At 40.9% G+C, this 21,938-nt stretch overlaps 1 protein-coding gene across 3 annotated transcripts in view; it reads left to right on the forward strand.

The window, feature by feature from the left end:
* The first annotated feature begins 1,066 nt into the window (after positions 1-1,066).
* The window catches only part of AUH (AU RNA binding methylglutaconyl-CoA hydratase), a 152,282-nt gene continuing 131,410 nt past the window's right edge, over positions 1,067-21,938 (forward strand). For 2 of the 3 annotated variants that reach the window (XM_058301426.2, XM_058301427.2), the window contains exons 1-3: positions 1,067-1,341; positions 15,899-15,966; positions 16,079-16,166. In XM_058301426.2, coding sequence (XP_058157409.1) covers positions 1,089-1,341; positions 15,899-15,966; positions 16,079-16,166 — 409 coding nt within the window. In that variant the 5' untranslated portion in view covers positions 1,067-1,088. The remainder of the gene's footprint in view (positions 1,342-15,898; positions 15,967-16,078; positions 16,167-21,938) is intronic. The other variant, XM_058301429.2, reaches the window with a different exon arrangement.

The raw sequence follows: 21,938 nt of genomic DNA on the forward strand, positions 1-21,938 counted from the left end.
GACCAAACACAGGGGAGAACTGGATGGAGGGAAAGGTCCCAAATCCTATAAACAGGATGGTAGAAATACGAATTTATGTCAGCAGATTACTGAATGCAGTACTCCCAGCTTTTTCACTGTCACCATTTCAAACACCCAGCCCTTCCCTCTTCTCCCTCTTGTTTGCTCTGGTCAATAATCTTTTACCCAGTCATCTTTTACTGAAACATAGAAGGAATCAAAGGGAACTAAATTTTATTGAACACTTATTGAGAGGCTGTGCAAATTGAGATTCTGAATTTCCGGTTTTGGTACAGTCACTGCTCTAAATTTTACCTAAGAATATCTTTTGGGCTGAACTTCTAGTATTATAAAATGATAGTGCCCAAGTAGGTTTCTTGCCTCTAGTGACCACCTCACCTGTGTGAGACGGTGGGCTGGAGGATTCTTTTTATTACGTGCTTTTTATCATAAGCTCCACGTGGCAAACACTTATTTGTATTGTTTTCTTTATTTACTTTTATCCGGCACTTGGAACTGACAACCAACGGCTCTTGTGATCATTGTGAATAAACCAGTTTCCCACACTCGCAGTCAAACCCAAGGAAACGAAACATTTTAGTTCGTCTCCGCAGCTTATCACCAGGACCCCAGAGCACAGCCCGCGGAGAACGAAGGGCAACGAAGGTCACGTCCGCTGCAGGAGCGACTCCCTCCACCTACCCAACAGGCGGCCCGTGGCCTTGGAAAGCAGCTTCGCCCCTGCCTCGCGCGACCACGGGAGCCCAGGCCAGGGGAACCGCGAAGGCTCACTTAGCCTGTGTGGAGGCTCAGCTACTTCAGGCCCCAGATCTGTTCCCAAGCCTCTCGGACTGGAGCATTCCACTCGGCCGTCTCCCCGAGCCCCGCGCCCTCACCCACCTGCAGGGGCGGGGCGACAGCGAGGGGCGGGGCTTCGGAGGAAGGGAAGCGGCGGGGGGCGGGGCCCGGCGGCCGCCCGGGACCTACAGGCGCCGCGCGCGTGCCCGTGCCCCCGGACCCGGCGGCGTGCGCGCGCGCGGCAGGGACGCGGCCCAGGCGGGGGCGGAGCCACGCCGTAAACAGACAAGATGGCGGCGGCGGCGGCCGGGCCGCTGGGGGCTTTGCAGGCCGGTCGTGCCCGCCTGGTGGCCGCTCGCTGCGCGCGGCTCGGCCTGGGGCTGGGGCTGCCCGGCTCCGCGACGAGCTCGCGGGCCGGACCGGCGATCTGCGCCCGGGGCTGGGCGCGCGCGGGCGGGGCGGCCGCCCCCAGGAGGGGCTACAGCTCGGAGGTGAAGGCTGAGGACGAGCTGCGGGTGAGGTACCTGGAGGAGGAAAACAGAGGTGAGGCGCGCGGGCGGGACCCCTCGGAATGGGGTCGCCCGACCCTGGCGTCCGGGCTTACGTCACTGCCTGCTGACCCGACGTGGGGTCCGGGTCCGGAGGGTTCGCGAGCCCGAGGGCCCACCTCGTCCCCGGTCCCCCTGCGCTGTGGCGCTGTTCCCCTACGCCTAATTAGTGCTCGTAGTGTCTAAATGCGTAGCGCAGAGGAGCACACCTGCAGAGCGGTCTTGTTCAGCGCCGAGGAAGTGCGTGCAACGTAAGCCCTCCTCTCTAGACGAGCCAAGGTCAATAACCTGGACCTCTAGTGTTTGCTTCCAGGTTCGGGGCAACCTGTAATTGCTTTCTGCCGACGCAGACGTCAGTGGTAGCGTCTGAGAAGCTGCAGTGGGGAATTACGACTCTGAGGGATTTTAAAGGATTTAAGGCTGTTTAGCTGTCATAATTTGTCCTCTCGTCCATCTTATCCTAGAAAGTTGTTAGATTTGGGGACTTTCCGCTTCCGCTAGACATTTTTGAGCACTGCTCGTCTTTCGGTCACCTCGCAGAGCTTTGTGGACACAAATGTGAATGATAATTGGTTTTGCCCTTGAGCCACTACCTACAGTGGGAGGAGACAGATGCATAAGCAGAAAGTGGAGCGGGAGGAAGGGCTGTGAAAGGGGAGATGCTCGATTCGGAGGGAATACTGATGAAGCGTCAGCTCCTTAGCTTGCCGGCCTGGAGAGAGCCCAAGGGGTGGCGAAGGATGGGATATTTGCCAGGGGAACGCCAGAGGACCAGTCACTTAATTTTGACAAGCGTTTACTGAGCATCTGTTAAACAGAAGCAAATAACCCATAAGTCATTTTAGTAGGAAGGAAGGTACTGGTGATTAATGGGCTATGTCAACTTTCAAAGCTTGGTGAGAGCCTAAGGCTGTAATCCCGGGGCGGGGAAAGGGGGGTCACGGTCAGTTATATTTGGGGAAGTTGGAAGACTTCAGACGGGAGGTTTGAGATTTTAAATTAGGGTTTCAGGTTTCCCCAGATGAAACAGTTTCAAAGGCATTCCTTAGTAGGCAGTGGCATTTGACATCGGTGAGGGTTTTTGAGCAAATTTCTATGTGCCTCAACTTTCGCAAGTGTAAAACAGGAAAACTAACACCTATTACGTAGGGTTCCTGTACACTAGGTTTGATTGTTACTATAAATTAACCACTAAGAATCTGCTTATAGTAAGTGCTCAGGAGTATAAAGGATGAGGATATGAATGTGTGTGGTGTACTGGGAAATAATGTATGGGAGGTGATCCAGCTGTAAGAGTGATTTAGCACTGGAGTGATTAAAGTGATTAAGCATAGTCAGTTTAATTGTGCTGATATTCAGTTACATTAGATGTACCAACATGAGATACAAAGGGATTTCAACTACAACTAGTAAGAAGAACCCTATTCTGTGTGTGTGTGTGTGTATATATACATAGTCTTTATGATTTAAGTAAATGTAGATTGAAAGTAAATTTGCACAGAATGCCTTGAAAACCTGTAAGTTAGGATCGTAATGGATTAAAAGAGAAGAAACCAGAGCCTAAAAGACAGTTTGGTAAACCTAAATATTTTCAGGTATTTGAAATTTAAAAACCAGCTATTCGTACACCCTGAAGTTTGTTAAGAAAACTGACGCATCCTCCTTTAAGGATTGGCAAGAATGAGGGCTCAGACTTGGCTAAAACTGCTTTGCTTTTCTATGGTACCAGCCTCCTTTAAGGATTGGCAAGAATGAGGGCTCAGACTTGGCTAAAACTGCTTTGCTTTACTATGGTACCAGCCTCCTTTAAGGATTGGCAAGAATGAGGGCTCAGACTTGGCTAAAACTCCTTTGCTTTACTATGGTACCAGCAATAACAGCACAGAGAAAAACATGAGATCAAGATATCAGAGGTGACGGAGTCTCCCTGGTACCTTGTTTTTCATGGAGGCGAGCCCCACGCTTGGTGGTCTCAGCAGCCTGCACGGAATGCGAGCACTCTGCCAGGTCAGAGGAGCCCCACTGGGCACTTTCTGCTCTTCAGGCCTCTTTGGTGGGGGTGGATAAGTACAGTCCTCTGTTGTCTGGGTTCCACAGTTGCAGTTCCCTGGGGAGGCAGTTACAGAGCCAGGTTACTTGGGTGCATTATTTCTTGCGTTTTTGTCCAAGTTCCTCAGAGTTTTGGAGTAGCAGTCCTGGTCGTGTTGCCCAGGCAGCCTCGGTCGAGTCTCCTGGCTTTCCATCATTCCCCTTCCCAGTTTGTTCTTCACACTGGTGCTGGGGTTACCTTCTTGAAGGCCAGGAGTCACTGCTCTGCCAGTTAAAAACCTCCCTTGTCACCTTGTTGCCTGCAGGACCTTCCCAGCTCTCTAGTCGTCAGTCTGTCCCATTCCCCCTTTAGCTGTCCCTAAGCTTTTCTTCTTTCTGCTTTTCTGTGTGCCTGTGCATTTGCGCTCACTTCCTGGAAGGACACCAGGAACCCACCTCCTCCCACCCCTCCATGGTCTGGCAAGCATCTGCTCATAATCGCATTTAGATGATCATCCTTGTGAACCATTCCTTATCAAATTCTGGCAAACACAGAATAAGTAAGTAATACAAGTCATCCTTGATACCTGCCCTTCCCTCATCCTGTACACTTAGTTTATCATCAGGTCTTCAGTGTCTTTGAAGTCTTTCTACTTTTCTCCATGTTTTCTTTCCAAACACCACTCTTGTCCCAGCCAGCATCATCTGTCAAGTGGACAAATGCTGAGGGTGGCTGACTGGTCTGCCTGCATCTACCTACTTTTCTCTTTTAACAGGTCAATTCCTTCCTTATATTTATGTTTCTATACATCCATATATGCACACACATATAGATATATATATACATACATATGTATACACAGATGTATAAACAGCTTTATTGAGATATAATTCATGTACCAGAAATCCAAGTATACAGTTGTTTTGTAAAAATGCCAACTGAGATTTTGATAAGGAATGCATTGACTAGGTAGAGCAATTTGAGGAACATTGCCATTTTAACAATACTGAGTTTTCCAATCCATGAACATTGGGTATTTTCCCACTCAATGTTTTGTAGTTTTCAGTGTGTACGTTTTATAATTCTTTTGTTAAACTTATTCCTAAGTATTTATTCTTTCCAGATGTTATTGCAAACAATTGTTTTCTTGATTTCATTTTTGGATTTTTCATTGTTAGTGTATAGAAATGTAATTGGTTTTTGTATATTGATCTTGTATCCTGCAATTTTGCTGAATTTGTTTATTCTAATTTTTTTTTTAGTAGATTCCTTAGGACTTTGTATATATAGGGTTATGTTGTGTGCAAATGGAGAAAGATTTAACATCTTCCTTCCCAATCTGTATGCCTTTTGTTTCTTTTTGATTCCTAATTACCCTGACCAGAAACTCCATTACAGAGTTGAATAGAGGTGGCAAGAGTAGACATCCTTGTGTAGTTTCTGAACTCAGGGTAGAGCATTCAGTGTTTCATTATTAAGTCTGATGTTTTCATTTTATCCATTGAGGAAACTTCCCTCTAGTCTTAGTTTGTTGAGTGTTTTTATTATGAAAGAGTGTCTTGACTTTTGTCAAATGCTTTTTCTGTATCTTTTGAGATGATAAGTGGTTTTTACCTTTTGTTCTTTTGATATGGTATATAACATTAATTGGTTTTAAAATCTGAAACTGATCTTGCATTCCTACAATAAGTCTTACTTGGTTGTTGTGTGATGCTGAGTTTAGTTTGCTGGTATTTTGTTGAGGAATTTTGTGTCTAAATTCATAAGGGATATTTGTAGTTTTCTTGTTATGCCTTTGTCAGATTTGTGTATTAGGATAATAGTGACCTCATACAGTGAGTTGGGAGGTGTTCCTTCTTCTATTTTCTGGACAAGTTTGTGAAGAATTGGTATTAATTTGTCTTTAAATGTTTGGTAAGATTTCCCAGTGAAGCCCTCTGGGCTTGGGCTTTTCTTTTTGGGAAATTTCACAATTTCTGCTCTAATCTTTATTATTTCCTTCTTTTTGTTTGCTTGGCTTTATTCCACTTCTTTTTCTAGTTCCTACTTTCTAGTTTTTCTGCTTTTTCAAAGGAAGGTTAGACTATTGATTTGGTATTACATCCACTTGATTTTATTTTGGCACTTCTAGTCTTCCAGTCTTTCAGCAGTCTTCAGAGTCTTTGGAGACGCTGTTCTCTCTACCTGGAATGTATTTACAACCCTCTTTCCTTCTTACTTTGTTTTTGTTCATTTAATGCTTAATTGTTCTGTAGCTGTCATGGTTATCTCTGCTTCTAGTGTGTTCTTTTTGTAGTAGCCAGAGTGATTTTTTTTTTTTTTTGTCATGTGTACTGAATGATGCTACTCTTCTACGTAAATATGGCAGCAATGTAACACTTGAAGAAAATCCAGGTTCCATTTCCCCCATCCCACTTTCCTTCTCACATCACCTCTGCATGTAGTTCTCGTGCAGTGGTCTAGCCACACCCCCTCCTGTGGCCTCTACCATTCCAAATGCTTTCATTTTTCTGGGACTTGCCACACGCCTCACCTGCCTGGAATGCTTCCTTCTCTCCGCCCCATTCCCACCCTCCCATTGTTTATGTGTCTTGCTCCTTTTGCTCCTTTAGGTCTCACCTTGTTAACTCCTCAAGGAAGCCTTCCTGGAAACACCCTCTCTAGGTATATTTTACCACCTTTCCCTACCCCGTGACCCTCTTCGTTTCCTTCATCACTACCATCACTGTTGGTAGTTAAGTTTATTTTGTTATTTTTATTTGCATGAGATGGTGAGCTCTCTGAGGGCAGAGACAAAATCTATCTTGTTCTTGATTGTGTTTTTAGCTTCAGCAGCTATTCCTGCCGGTGGTGGGTGCTCAGTATATATCTGCTGAGGGAGTGAATGGATCTCCGGTCTTGGAAACGGTCCCAATTCCCCCTTATTAGGGCATATTCCCTTGTCATCAACCCTCAGGGCACTGCGTATATCTCACTTGATGCCTTACTCTAATGGTGCGTGCCATTTTTTGCATGATTTTTAATTAACGAATATCTCTTCCTTTCCACCACAGGTTCCATAAAGGCAGATCAGGCCTCATCTGTTTGGTCACATTGTAGTCATAAGAACAGGCCCAGTGTCTGGTACATGGTAAACGCTCAATAAATATTTGTTGACTTGGTAAAGAAGTGGCTCCATTTTGGTGCCTTTGTCCTCAGTGCATCCCTGTATGTTAAAACGCATAATTGCCTGGTTCTCTGTCTTTTTTTGACTTTTTCAATTCTAATACACAGTGGATATGCTGGCAGGGTCAGGAAGGGGTCAAAAGATGCCAAGGTGGGCTCAGTGTAGACTGGTGACTGGAGAAGGGCACACCTCATCCAACCTGGGCCATCTGCCCCTTAGCTCCAGCTGGTATAACCAGATCTTTGCATTTGGGGAGAAAGCTAGATGTTTAGAATTGTTTTATGTGAAATATTCTGATTTTTAATTATTAGAAACTAATCAAACATTAAAAAAATACTGTATGCCATACAAATGGGTGGACTGAATTCACCCTTTTTGCAGCATCTTGTGTTAGATAGCAAGGGAGACACAGCCATGAGAAACAAAAGTGAAAAGCAACACGTAAGACAGATGATGCTTTAGGCTTACCCGCTGGGCTCCGGCCTTGGTGGGTTGTTGCACCTGGGACGCTGGTGGGCCGGCTGGACTGAACCATATTGGGCTGAAGCAAGCCATCTAGTGTATGCCAGGGAAGGGCCTGGACCCTATTAGGAGAAAATTCCTGTAAGTTGGATACGAATAAGTAGGAGAATGTTAAGTGTAGTAATAGCAGACATTACAGGGCTTTCACTCTTAGCCATTATTGCAACTACTTTTTTTTTTTTTTAAATATATTTACTCAGTTAACTGAAGAATGTAGTACTGAATAAAATTAATCTAATGCTTGAACATTAAAGAGTGGTTCTTTTCAATTTAGATATAATTTTAAAACCTTTTATCATGGAAGTTCTCAGACATCCATTAGAGGGACTAGTCTAATGAGCCCCTATTACCCATTCCCCATCTTCAAGCTGTTCTTTTTCTTCAAGCAGCTATCTTGCGTGTTTCTTTTGTACCACCTATTTCTATGCACTCACTCCTTCCCCCTTTTTTCACAGCAGATCCTGAGCTTGATTTCCTCTCCTCTGCCAGTACTTCAGGATTTCTAAGAAAAACATAAACCATAATGCTGTTACCATACCAAAGATCATATTAACTGTGATTCTTTTATTTACTATCCAGTGTTTATAGTTTCCCATCTCATAAATGCTTTTTCATAATTGTCTTGCTTTAATCAGAATTTAAGTGGAGATCCATACAGTATCGATATGTCTCTAAATAGTTTTTGTTTCCCAAAGGTTTTTTAAAATTTATTTCTCTCCCCTTCTCCCATTTGTCTGCTCTCTGTGTCTATTTGCTGCATCATCTTCTTTGTCTGCTTCTGTTGTTGTCAGTGGCACCGGAATCTGTGTTTCTTTTTGTTGCGTCATCTTGTTGTGTCAGCTCTCCATGTGTGTGGCGCCATTCCTGGGCAGGCTGCACTTTCACGCTGTGCAGCTCTCCTTACGGGGTGCACTCCTTGTGCGCGGGGCTCCCCTATGCGGGGGGCACCCCTGTGTGGCATGGCACTCCTTGCGCGCATCAGCACTGCGCGTGGGCCAGCTCCACACTGGTCAAGGAGGCCTGGGGTTTGAACCATGGACATCCCATTTGGTAGGTGGACGCCCTATCCATTGGGCCGAGTCCGCTTCCCTCTAAATAGTTTTTTAATCTGAAGTACCAACAGATTTTAAACATTTTTCAAGTTTTCGAAATTATGTAAGACATTAGCACAGTTTCAGAGTCTAAATATAAAACCAGATGCATTCAGAGTTTTCATTTCCATCCTTGTCCCTCTACTCCAGGGATTCTTAACTGTTTTTGTTCTGTGGACACCTTTGCTAGTCAGGTAAAAACCACGGACCCCTTACTAAGTCCACACTATACTGTGTAGTATTTAATAAATATATCACACCCACACCAACACGTACCCACAAGAATAGTGTTTTTGAATTTCAGTTCAAGCTCACAGACCCCTAATTAAGAACCCATGCTCTACCCAGTTCCATCTCTTGTAGTACTTCCAATACCTCTAGAGGTAATCTTTCATATTAGTTTTTTGTTAATCTTGTCATTTATTTTTTACTAGAAAAAGAGGCAATTCTTTATTTTCCAGAATCACAGGAATAATGCATTATCTTTTAAATAAATTTATACATGGCAGCGTACCATATAGAATATGAAAATACTCCTCCCAAATCCTTTCCCTAAAATTAAAGTTAGCAGTTTAATACAGAATCTTTATATCTGTTTTCACAAATATGATGCTTGTACAAATGCTTTCATACATAATTTGTTTCTTTTTTTCACCAGCCAGTGTATCATCTATTTTGTCAGTGTTACAGAATCAATTTATCTAATTCCAAATTCAAATACATTAGATTCTTTCTTATGTGCATTTAAGGTAAAGTGATAAATCCTTATGAGTATTCAATTTACTCAGACAGATATTTTCTTTTTTTTTGTGACAGTTGCCTTCATGTATCCAAGCATAATTACAAACTATGTATACAAAATATATGGTAATTTTAAAAGCATATGTTTCTTTTAGAAATATAAACATGTGCGTACATTTTCATGGTGCCCCCTTTCTTAGCTAAAAGAGAGTGCTCTGTAAACACTGTTCTGTGCCTCGCTTTCCCCACTTCCTGGGGACTCTGGCCATCCCTGCGGGGTGCTGTGTAGTTGTCCTCCTTCCCTGGGGCAGCCCACAGCACTCCACTTGACAGCTCTTCTCTATTAGATGGTACCTTGCTCATTGTCTTATATGATTATTTACATTGCTGTAGTACTGCTTTATAGATTAAAAAAAAATAATTTATGATGTTTCTTTTTCCCTTTTCCAGAAGCTTTAAACATGCTGTGATGCTAAACTGAGGGAATTCTAGTAATTTGTATTACTGTTTCTTTCTGTGGTTTGTACTTTGCAGAAATCCTCATTATTTGTTAGAAAGTTGACTCCATGGAGTGTGTTAGAGTTCTCATAACAGCGTCCCATGTCTCATGGTTTAGTTAGCTCCTCTAAGCAGTCTTGTTGATTGTTTTCCTAATAAAGCATTCCAGTAGTGCTTATTTGAAGGGCCTCCTGGGCCGATATTGAGCCAGGGAGCTATATATAATAAATGATGGAGCTCTCGAGAAAGCACTGTTGGTTGCTGGTTGCCTCGGTTTAGGAAAGTCCTTAAGGTTTAGTTTTCTGTCTTTGTAGCCTACTTTATTATCTCAAGTGTATTTAAAAAATCTTTTGACAGAAGATTGTTGTAATGTAAAATGGTTGTAGTTTGAGGTGGTTTATTGGGGTGTTGGATTTTGTGTGTTATGGTTTTTTTGTTTTTGTTTTTGATTGAAAGAAAACTATTTCATCATAGAGAGAGCAAAAACAGTTCTTCTAAGTCTTCACACCACTTTCTGCATTGAGCACTAGACACTAAACTGTGGTATAAATAATTTGTTCTTTTACATAATTCAAAGGGTACTTTATTCAAAATTCAGCAAACGTGTTTTGCAGATCTAGCACGATGTGTGTGTTGGGGGGGCAAGAGTGGATCCCTGCCTCAGGGGTTGTCAGCCGATGTGCAATGTGTTTTCATTCTAAATCCATATGAATTCTCTATTACTTCTAGAATCAGTTATTGGTAGGTTTGATATTATTGTTATCATTATTATCACTAGTATTTCTAAGGTTTTTCTAAATTGCTAACATATCACTCTTTATTTTCTTCCTTTTTAGTATTTACCTTATGCTTATTTTTCTTTCTCCTGTTCTCTAAATGTGGACTTTTCCTGGTGCTGTGGGGGGAGTGGGGGGCGGGGGCGGTGGGGTTGAATGGGACCTCATATTTTTTTTAATGTAATTAAAAAAAAAAAATTAAAAAAAAACAAAAACAACTTAGTCTCTTTCTCATTCCACAACTTGTCCTGTGGAGTTCCACTCCTGTGGCTTTCACTATTGCCTCTGTACAAATGGTTCCCAGATATATATTTTTGTAGATCTTTTTTCTCTCTTGAGCTTGAGGCCACAATAGACTGTATGCTCTAGGAGGGCAGGAGTCATGCCTACATAAATATTTCAGAACCAAATTTATGTTCTTAGCCAGGAGTCCCTATCCAGTGCCATCATGCAGGTGGACTCTAAGGTGGACCTTGTTACACAAAATGTGGGTCCGCAGACCAGTGAAGGAGCCTTAGTGGGGAGCTTGTCCCCTATCTATGCAATCAGAACCCGCAGCTTTACAAGATCCCCTGGTGATTCATGTGCACACTAAAGTTTGAGAACCACTTGCTAGGAGTTTCTGGGGATAGGGCCACAGTGGAAATCAAAATGGTCCTTTAGTGCTATCAGAATTCTTAGAGAGACCTCCAAAATCCCTGCCGCATAACTTGAAGGAGACATGTAGAATTTGAAAATGAATTACAGGGATTACCAGTTGGTTATGTCAAACATAAAAGAATCTCAGCAAAACCCTTATACAGTGTTTGATTATGAGGGAGCCATAAAGGTTTTGAGGAAGGAGTAGCTATAAAATGTGTTCCGAATGAAATGGATTATCTCTGTATGAGTGGGTTGGTTTGGTATTGTTTGTGTGTGTGTGTGTGTAGAATCTATCAAACAGCACAAATTTTGCTTTGGAGCTACAGTTACTGCTAACCTGCTCACTCTCAGACAATAATTAGCTATTGACTTAAGCTGTTTATGTGTATTCTCAGTTTGAGATAATAAAGAGTAACATCAGCAGGAAGGGTGATACTTGTTTGCTGCAGGTTAGGGGCATTTGTGCTCTTCTGATTTAATGTCCTGTCAAGCTGTCCCCACACACTGGCACAGTGTACTTGTGTATGGGTTTCATAGAGGGCTTCTGGGGAAGTAGGTATGGAGCGGAGATAACGAATGATTTCAAGTTTTAGTTTTAGCTGCATGAGAATAAATATGATGCCATGGACAGCTATATTTAAATCCCTTTCACCTATTTTGCTTGTTGATTTTATTACTGGTTATTGAAAACAGATTCTCAGATTTGAAGTAATGGATAATGTCCTCCAATTGTGAGGAGATAGAAGATTTTCCATTTTAAACGCTTAATAATTGGTATTTATGTTCTTTTTGAAGGAACTTATTCAGAGGAAATTAGACTAAGAAGTTTGGTTAAGATTGGAGTATACTTCCTAAAACTTGTGACAGTGAAAATATGTCTATCCTTAGTAGGTAGGAAGGCCGTGGCTTTTTTATTGAGTTATCATGTCATATGACAATCTTAGAGATTATTTCAATCTCTAGCTTGGAGGCATCCTTGAAGGCGAGAATTGATACATTCCTTTTCCATTTATATAACAAATTCACTGTCCACCTCTTGTGAGTCAAGCTCTGTTTCAGGCACTGGGTGGGATACAAAAGCAAGCAAAAGGGAGCCTAGACTCTCCTAAGGCTTATTCTAATGAGGGAGATAGGCTGGAGATAAAAAGAAACAATAACTTATGGGAATAGAAACAAATGATGTTTCTTGTATGTCACATTGCTAACCACAGACACAAAAGAATTAAGCAGCTTACTTAGCTTGACTGAAGTTTATTTAGTACGTTTGTTGTCAGCAGTGGTGTGGTATGGGTGTAGTTATTCTGAATACATTGTGTTTTTATTGTAAGGCAGAGCAAATGAGAAAACATTGGTGTTCTTAGGACTCAGGTGTTTTACTGTGGTGGAAGGGGGAGGTACATTTATGGAATGGGGGAAGAGGAGGAAGAATTCTGTAGTGTTGGATTTGAATGGGAGCTTTCAGCATGAACTTATAATTTTTAATCTAAAAACCACAAGTTGTCATATAACATACATGTCCTAGCTATGTCCACTGAAAGAGTTAAAAGCAGTGATACCGCAGTAGCAAGGAGCACAGTTTTTTTTTTAGAATTAGAAAAAATATTTTTAAAAATTTAATTTATTTCTCTCCCCTTCCTCCCCCCTCTCCCCCTGTGGTCTGCTCTCTGTGTCCATTCGCTGTGTGTTCTTCTGTGCCCCCTTGCACCCCTGTCAGGGGCACTGGGAATCTGTGTCTCTTGTTACTTTATCTTGCTGCGTCAGCTCTTGGTGTGTGCGGCACCATTCCTGGGCAGGCTGCGCTTTTTTTGCGTAGGGCGGCTCTCCTTGCAGGATGCTCTCCTTGCGCGTGGGGCTCCCCTATGCGGGGGACACCCCTGCATGGCACGGCACTCCTTGTGTGCACCAGCACTGCATGTGGGCCAGCTCCACACGGGTCAGGGAGGCCCTGGGTTTGAACCCTAAACCTCCCATGTGGTAGATGGACGCCCTACCTGTTGAGCCATGTCCGCTTCCCCGAGGAGCACATTTAATGCCCAGACCTTGATTTCTAAATGCCAGCCCTTCTCTAAAAGAAACCAGGGCTCTTTGGACAAATGGCTGATGTCGTATCTAGAGCAAGACCAGTGTGAGGTGGGCTTGGAATATCTTCTTGTGTCAGGAAGCAGGCAGGTGCTCCAGTATCAGATGTTAAAAGGAACATGTCAGGAGGAGGTAGAAACAGGCCTAAAAGGGTTTCCATTGGCCAAAGATAGGGTAATTTGAGAATAATGCTGGCAGTGGATTAGAAAATATTGAATAGAAAAATCCATGAAGCCATAGACTCAGAAAACGTTGGGGGAGGGGAAACTTGGTTTTTAGAGGAATGGAAGGCATGATAGAAAATCACCATTTTGGAACCACCACACTGGTAGTATGAGGTATGGATCTTTATCCAACTGGATACCCAGTGGTCAACATCATTTATTCATTTTTACCCCACTTATTTGAAATGCTACCTTTATCATTTACTGTATTCTGGACATCCTGTTCTGTTGTATGATCTCTTTACATATGTTCTGCCTCTACATTATTTTAATTATTTGAGTGTTATAGTGCATTTTAATATTTAATGGGGCCAGTTGCCCCCCTCCTCTACCATTGCTCTTTTCTTTTCATAGTCACCTTGGCTTTTTCTGCATGCTTATTTTTCCACATGAATGTTTGAAGCTGTATGTGTCCAATTCTGGTATTTTTATCTGGATTGTGTTGAATTTATAGGAAAATATTTATGGTTGTGTTTCTTCCTATCTAATGTCTTCCTATTTGTTCTAGTTCATTTTTTTGTTTTAGGAGAGTTTTTAAAAGTTTTCTCCATTAGATGAAAACAAGTACTTCACATGTTTTGTATTTAACAGAAGTGTTTAAGTTAGAAGGGATAAAAATAATTGCATGCTTATGATGTAAGATTTATGTCTGTCACATCATTTGATTTTCAGAGCAATCCCCAGGAATTTGGGACCATTAGCCTTCCTTTAACAGTGTAAGAAACTGAGGGTCAGAGGGATGAAGTAGTTTGCCTGAGGTCACGTAGTGGCAGATTTCAGCCCAGTGCTAGGACCCCAGAGCCACATTCTTAATTCAAAACCAAACTCATGAACTTTATGCAACCTCCAGCCTCCACACTCACCGTGCCTGGTGTTCTTCTGTTGCGCCCTGTCTCATTGTCTCCTTTCAGCCAGCTGCTGAGGCAGAAACCTGGTGGACTCTCCTGGCCCTCCTTCCCCAAACCCCTCAAGTGGTAACTCCTTAACTCCTCTCAGAGGCCTCCTGAGTAGCCGTCCACTCCTCTCACGCTCCTCCGTTGTACCACCACCTGGCTCAGCCAAGCTGTTATTGCGTGCCTGGGCCACTGCATTAGTCCCACAGCTTCTGTCTAATCTCTTTCTCTAATCCAGGAGTTCTTAATCAGGGGTCCACGGAAAGATTTCAGGGGGTGTGGGAGCTTGAATTAAAAAAAAAATCAACTTACTATTTTATTTTCTCTGACCTCTAATTGAAATCTAGCATTTCCTTCATTTATGAATGTATGCAATAAATTACAGTAGTTTTCATTTCATATCACATTATAGTTTTTGCATATCTTGAAAAATCACTTATGCTCATCTGTATTTCAAGATTATAGTAGTCGTTAGATCCCACTCCAAGTCCCAGTTTCTTTGTAAATAAGGACAAAATAGTGCCCATCCCTTGGGTGGTCGTGGGGGCTAAATGATCCAGTGAAGTGCTGGGAACAGTGCCTGGCTCATAACGAGGTGCTCAGTAAGCGGTAGGCGTTGTCATCAGTGTTGGGAACTGCCCAGGGTCATTCATCTTTTCATGCAGAGCCTGTCCTAGACACCAGTTCTCTCTGGTGATTTTCGCCATACCGAGATTATCTGGAATTCTTGCAGACTGAGTCTACTCTGAGCTGAGGTTCATCTTGACACTTTCTTTGGGACATGGGTTTGTACCGTTTATTGAGTAGAGAAGGCGTGTATGCATTTTTGTTGTCTTCAATCTAATTGCAGATAAAGGCCACACCCTCCCGAACCCCCACTCAGTGGAAGGCTTTTCTGATATACAGTGAATATATGTGCACTCTCAGGAGACAGGAAGGCTGCTGACAGGCTGTGAGTATAGGGCTTCGAATAGCAAATCAAGGGCTTTGAACTGAAAAGTTTGTTAATGGATTGTAGGCAAGGAATTGGTTTTGGAAAATTGATCCAATGGCCACAGTTGGGAAGAGTAGGCAAGTTTTAGATGCCAGTCATCTCCATTGGGGAAGTTTGGAGGGGAGCTGGGTTTTGTGCAGGAGGTAATGAGCTGTGTATTATAGAGGTGAATTTGAATTGTTGGGTTTCTAGGTGGAAGTGCCCTCTAGTTGTTATATGTGTGGGACAGAAGTCAGGATAGAAGTCTGGGATGGAAATGTTGAAAATTATGTAGCAAAACAAAAAGAGTAGAGGAATTATTAGCTATTGGTGTGACAGCTAACAGCCAACAGATTCTACTATAATTGTATGTGACAGGGTTTTGTTAGTAGTTATTTCTGAATGTACTTGAATACAGCAAACCACTTTTCTGTAGATACTTGAAGATGACCAAACTACATTTTAAAATAGAGTTCTGTAATTGAGAATTTTCACTAATAAGCCCTCCCTTTAGTTAGTCTGGCTGAAAGACAGTTGGGCATATTATCATATTGTCTTTCAATTTAGTAAAATACAGCAGATTACTTCAGTCGTGCTTAAGAAAAGATAAATTGGAGGGGCTATAATGTCATAAAATTCTTCTCCCCTAAAAATGCTTTGGAAAAGGGTGAATATGAAACATTTTAGTTTAATTTTATAAATACATTATAAATACCATATTCTTGAAAAATATACTTATCTTGAAAAGGAAGCTAAGTAGATGAAATAAGGGTAGCACTCTTACAGTGAATGTGAGGAAGGGAGAAGATTTGTCAAGTCCCAGGCCTGTGTTAAGGAAATGTGTGTTGTGGGAGGCCGTGTACCCTAAATACCTCACTAACACAAGTACTTGTGCTTTTTTCCCCCTCCCTTAACTAGGAATTGTGGTGCTTGGAATAAACAGAGCTTATGCCAAAAATGCACTCAGTAAAAATCTTATAAAAATGGTGAGTGTAAAGATAAAACTATTTGCTTCTAAAATTAAGGCAAAATGTTGACATAAAACTGAAAATGATTTTCCCCCTGTTTTTCCTCCTTACCCTTTCTATTCCTATGTAGCTGTCAAAAGCTGTGGATGTTTTAAAATCCGATAAGAAAGTGCGGACCGTAATAGTCAGGAGTGAAGTCCCAGAGGTATTCTGTGCTGGTATGTAAGTAAATTTCATTATGGAATTAAGTGGTAGTCTAGTTTTTCCTCAGTAATATCCCATTTTCCATAAAGTACTCTGTGTTTGGAATCTATTACAAACAGTTCCTCTTTGTTTTATACTGTTTTACAAGGAAAAAATATGCTTTGTCTGTCAGCATTAGAAAGGAAATTTTGCAACATGTGGATTGTTTTGAAAGTTGAAAATAAATACTTTGAGCCATTAAACTATTTCTTTGTGGTACATGAACAAGATTTGTGAAACATCAGCTGGGAAGGAAAAATCGGGTTTCCTAGAACCCACAGCATTGTGTCTGTAGTTAACTTGTTGCTCAAAAAATACTCGAATCAATTAGTAATAGGTATCCTTGTTACAGAGGATGAAGTATAGGCATTTGCTTTGAAGATTGGTGTTTGTGTTAGTATTGTTTTCTTCAACAGACAAAGACATATAACTATGTCACGTAATTTTTTTTTCAGTTTGTACTGTCTCAGTAGAAGCTAAAGATTAGGTTGGCTTACAAATTCTTTATGAAGAACTATTTCTAAGTCATGATACTGAATGAATCTCTTTGAAATATTAAAAAATATAGATGATCAAGATTAAAAATGCTGATAAAATGCAGTATCATTGTAATTTACTAATAAGTGCATAATGATAGAAGTCTATTAGAGCATAAGCAAATAGTTCTTTTTCAGTAAAAATATAAATGGAGTAACTCTTGGATAATCAAATATTTGAGGGAACAGCCTAGAGTAATTTATTCATTAAGCACTTAGGACAATGCCGAGAACATGGGTGAATGTTTCTAGTTTGGTACTTGAATTGTGCCAAGTTATTACCCTAAAATGCCTGTGATATGATATGGCATTACATTTGTCAGATGGGAGTAATTCTGTCCACCTGGTATGGTGGTTGGGAGGCTCAGATAAGAAATTAAATGTAAAGCACGGTACAATATTCAATATGTGATAGAATATAGATTTTATAGAGTCTTAAATAGATTTTGAGTTACTTTTTCTTAAACAGTATGGAAAGCTATACCAAGAAAATTTAGATTCTTATATTTTTAACTTTAAGGAGCAGGTGAATATGGTCTTTGGGTGAGTGAGTCTAGCACCATGGCTGATGGCCGAGAGGCCACACTCACTCAGTTCTTCTGGGGCCTGCACGTAGCTTATTGGGAAGGTGATAGTTTCAGGGACCTTTAAGGAAGGCCCAATTATGTGACTCTTTCAGCATGGTAGTGATATTGGGAAGGCAGCCAAACACTTTAATCGTGTTGTTGATAGCACTAGCACTACTGGTTTTCTGTTGATAATAGAAGTTCTTTTGTTATTATCACACCATAGATGGGTAGAAGAGTCAGGTGTGGGTGAGAAGTAGTGAAGAGGCCAGCAAACAGGCTCCTGAAAGGTTGGGAGCCGTTGAAGGGTTTTGAGCAGACAGTCGGCATGATATGACTTATGTTTTGATGGCATCATCCTAGCTGTCACATTGAAAATAGACTGTAGGTGAGCCAGGATAGAAGCAGGGACAAGAGTAGAGCTCAGTGGCAGGAGTTCAGGTGAGATGTGGGGGTTGCCTGGACAAGGATGGTGGAGTGCAGGCAGTGAGAAGTGGGTAAATTCTGGATATGTGTTTAAGGTTTCCTCATGAATTGGATATAGAATACATTGGAAAGAGAAACCAAGGGTCCAATCCTTGACTCCGGGGAGTTAGCCTGAGAAGTTAGAAGGGTGGAATTGCCATCAACTTAGGCGACAAAGCCTGCAGTGAAAAGCAGATTTCTGGGGGAAGGTCAGTGGTTGGGTTTGGGATATATTAAGTTTGAGTTGTCTGTTAGACATCCAAGTGAATATGTCAAATAAACTGTTATATTTAGGAGTCAGTAGTTCAGAGGGAAGATCTGGCTTAGTGACAAAGTTCTTGGAATCATCATTACATAATTAACATTTAAAGCCATGAAGTCAGAGGGGATCGCTGGAGGCATGCATGTAGACAGAGAGCAGGTGCTTTGCCAAGCGTGGGCTCAGGAAGAGGAGGAGGAGTGGCTGTGAGGGAGGATGCATGGAGAAACCGCGAGAGTCTGGAAGCCAAGAGAGGAGACAGCTCCCAGGGGGAGGGTGTAATCAGGGGTATCAAATTGCCAGTGGGTCAGATGAGATGATTTGCACGTTGATTTTTGGGTTGAGCAAGGTGGAGGTCACTGGTGCTCTCGATAAAGACATTTGGCAGCTGATTAGACTGAGAGTGGCAATAAATGGGAGGGATTGGAGGTGACAAGTATAGACGATTCTTAGAGTTTGGGGGCAAAGGAGAATCTAGAAATGTGTGACAATAGCGGAGGTAGTGAAGTCAAGGCAGGCTTTTTTAAAAAAAAATTTTTATGATGAGACACATAGCAACATGTGTTGATACTAATAGGAATGATCAAGTAGAGAGAGAATTGCTGGAACCAGGTCTTTGATTAGGCGAGAAGAGATGGAATCCAGTGCAGGAGAGGAGAGCAATTGACTCACTCATTGTCACAGACGATGGTAAGTCAGAAGTTAAAATATTTGAGCTCTTGTGGGAGTTCTCTTCTGATTGCTTTTTTCTTCTTCAGTGAAATGGGAAACAAGGACTCAGCTGAGATGGAGATTGAGGATTGGGGAGCTGAGATTAGAGGTTTTTGGGGAGAGGATAAGGTGTGAAAGAGGTTGGGGAATGTTAATGGACTGGTGTAATATCAAGCACCAGTAGGTGATGGCTGCAGATTAATGGTTTTGAAATTAAAATGAGACCAGTCTTTACCTGGTGACTATATAAAATGTTAAAAATATTTTTAAGAGCTATAAAAACCTTTTACCCTTTAATCCAGTGATCTTGCTTCTGGGAATTTGTCTTAAGGAAATAATGCAAAATATGGAATTATTTATCAGCGTGAAGATGTTTGTTGTGTTACTTATATTTTCAACCTGAATATGTGGTTGTAAAGGTATATAGTTCAGTAAATGATCAGATAATTCAATCACTGGAACATTCAACTACTCTTTAAAGTGATAAATATAGACTATATTACAAAGTTAGAGTAACAACATGTTATTACTCTTACATTCGTGTTATAATACATGGAAATACATGTTACACTAGAGAGAACAGTGTATAAAATATTATACCCATTTTAACTACAGCTGTATAAACTGTTTATAAATAAAATCATGGATTGTGGGTGACATTTTATTTTCTCTGTCTTTAAACTTCCTGTAATAATTACATGCTGTATTACACAAATTATACAAAGTAAGAAATTTTGAAAAATTGCAACATGTATTAGTATGTTTTTTTTGCTTTAGTATGCAATATCATGAACACTGAATTCTGAATTATTGTTACAACATTTGAAAGGAAAAATTTTAGAATTAAAAAATACTCTGTAGAACAATCCAGACCCTTTCATTGTGTAGAATCCCTGTAAGGTTAAGGCCTGGTCCAAGGTGATAGCTTAGCTGGAACTACCTGCCTTGACTCCCAGGGAAGATAGAGTTTTCCTCCCTGGGCTAGTGGTTTCTGATTTCTTAGAGTACGAGATTCCTTTTTTAAAGTCTTAAAATTCCGGGCACTTACAGATCATAGTGGTCCTACATTGACTAAGAAGATGTGTAATGGATTTTTCTGTTAGATACAGAAAAAATGATACTATGTTATGGTTATCAAAGCTGTAGACTCTGTTTCCTATATATGTTTTCAGAAACCATGCTATAACCCTTGGCCTACAGGTTGGCACTACTGCTATATACTGTTTGCTGCGGATGAGAACAAAGCCTCTGCTCTTGTTGCTTGCCTGTACTTCTCTCAGAATATTTAGAAGTATCAATTTGATAGTTAAAGTTCATTGTGAAGCATGGCTGCATAGATTATCTAACAGGTGTGCCTAAATATGTGTGCCTCTGGCATTTTCTAGAAATTATTTTTAATATTTTGTTTCCTTCTCAAAAAGTAAAAAAAGGAAAATTGAAATAGTTCTGCTATTTCAAAATGTGTAGGTAGTTAAAATTTTCATATTTGCCTTTAATAGAGTTATGTAAAATTCCTTTTAGTCAGGCTACTATATTAGATGTTACCACAGTCATCTGTTTATTTTTGTTCTTTTGCTTTTCTGAGTAGCAAAGTGCATTCCTATTGTTTTTACTATAGTTCTTGAAATGAAAATTTATGAGAAATTACTATGACTGAGGATTTTTTTCCTTTGAAGTTCCTAAAATAAACTATAAACAATTCTTAGTAATTGATTTCTATATGAAGAATTCTAAATTGAGTGTTTCACTGAATTATACTAATGTGGGTTGTTTTTTTTTAAAAGTAAAGATGGTTTTGCTTCTGCTTTTGAATTCTAGTAAATTGTGTTATGACTAAAAGCCTCTCACTAAAATTGTCAGTGCCCTTTACTGAATGTCGCATGAATTGTTCAGAATGTGGGTGGTCCTTACCTGGCTGGATATGTGGGAGCTTCCGGTAAATGAAGTTAGCTATCAGTATTGTTTCAGATGAGATTGTTATATGTATGTATTTGAATATAAATCCTTGAGAGAGTTGACAAATAACATGAAGGGATAGATAACCATGGATTAGTATTAGTGTAGCATGGTGTGATAGTTGTTTTGTTGTTCTTTAGTTGTGTTTCCTTTCCTAAATTAAAAAAAAAAAACTATTATATTGAAGTATGAATAACTTGCAATAAGATTTACCAATTTTAAATGTATCAGATTGGCACACATATAAACCATGGCACAGTCATGATACAGAACATTTCTGTTACTGAAAAAAACTCCCTTGCTCCCATTTGCAGTCGTTTCATTCACCTACCCCAGCTGCTGGTCTCCTTGCTGTTAGGAAAGTTTTACCCTTTCTAGATTTTCATCTAAATGGAGTCATATTATACGTGGTCTTTTGTGTCTTGTTTCTTTCAATTAGCACGTGCTTTGAGCTTCACCCATTTTGTTGCAGGTTTCAGTAGTTTAATTTTGTAAAAACATATTTTTTATTTATTTTTAAGAGATACATAGATTACATAAAATGTTACATGGACTTACCCAGGTCAGCTAAAAGGGAGATGGGGATGGTCTACCACCACACCAGGGAACTGGGAAAGTCTACAGCTGGAAGCAGGAGAATTCCATCCATAAGCCCCCTCTTGATTTAGAGGTGGAGAGACATCGCCATCCCAGGGTCCTCAGGATGGAGGAATAAAATATGGATTAGAGTGAACTTACTGGTATTCTACTACAGAATTATTGTGACTCTAGCAATGGAAGAAATTGTATCATCGATGTGGAGACAGTGGCCATGGGAGTTGCTGAAGGCAGGAAGAGGGATATGAGGTGTGATATTGGGGCATTTTTGGGACTTGGAGTTGTCCTGAATGATATTGCAGGGATGGGTCAGAACATTATATATCTTGCCATAACCCACTGAATGGACTGGGAGAGAGTGTAAAGTACAACATAAACTGTAATCCATGCTGTGTAGCAGTGCTCCAAAATGTTCTCATCAAATGCAATGAATGCACCACACTAATGAAAGAAGTTGTTGATGTGGGAGGAATGGGGGGTGTGGGGAGTGGGGTATATGGGAATCTCTTCTATTTTTAATGTAACATTTTGTGTTATCTATGTATCTTTAAAAAAAAAAGATAATAAAAAAATGAAAAAAAAAACCATAGGGGATTCCCATATGCCCCACTCCCTATACCTCCCACCTTCCCCCATACTAACTACTTCTTTCATTAA

This window comes from Dasypus novemcinctus, chromosome 8 (assembly GCF_030445035.2).
Source record: "Dasypus novemcinctus isolate mDasNov1 chromosome 8, mDasNov1.1.hap2, whole genome shotgun sequence".
Classification (NCBI taxonomy): Eukaryota; Metazoa; Chordata; class Mammalia; order Cingulata; family Dasypodidae; genus Dasypus; species Dasypus novemcinctus.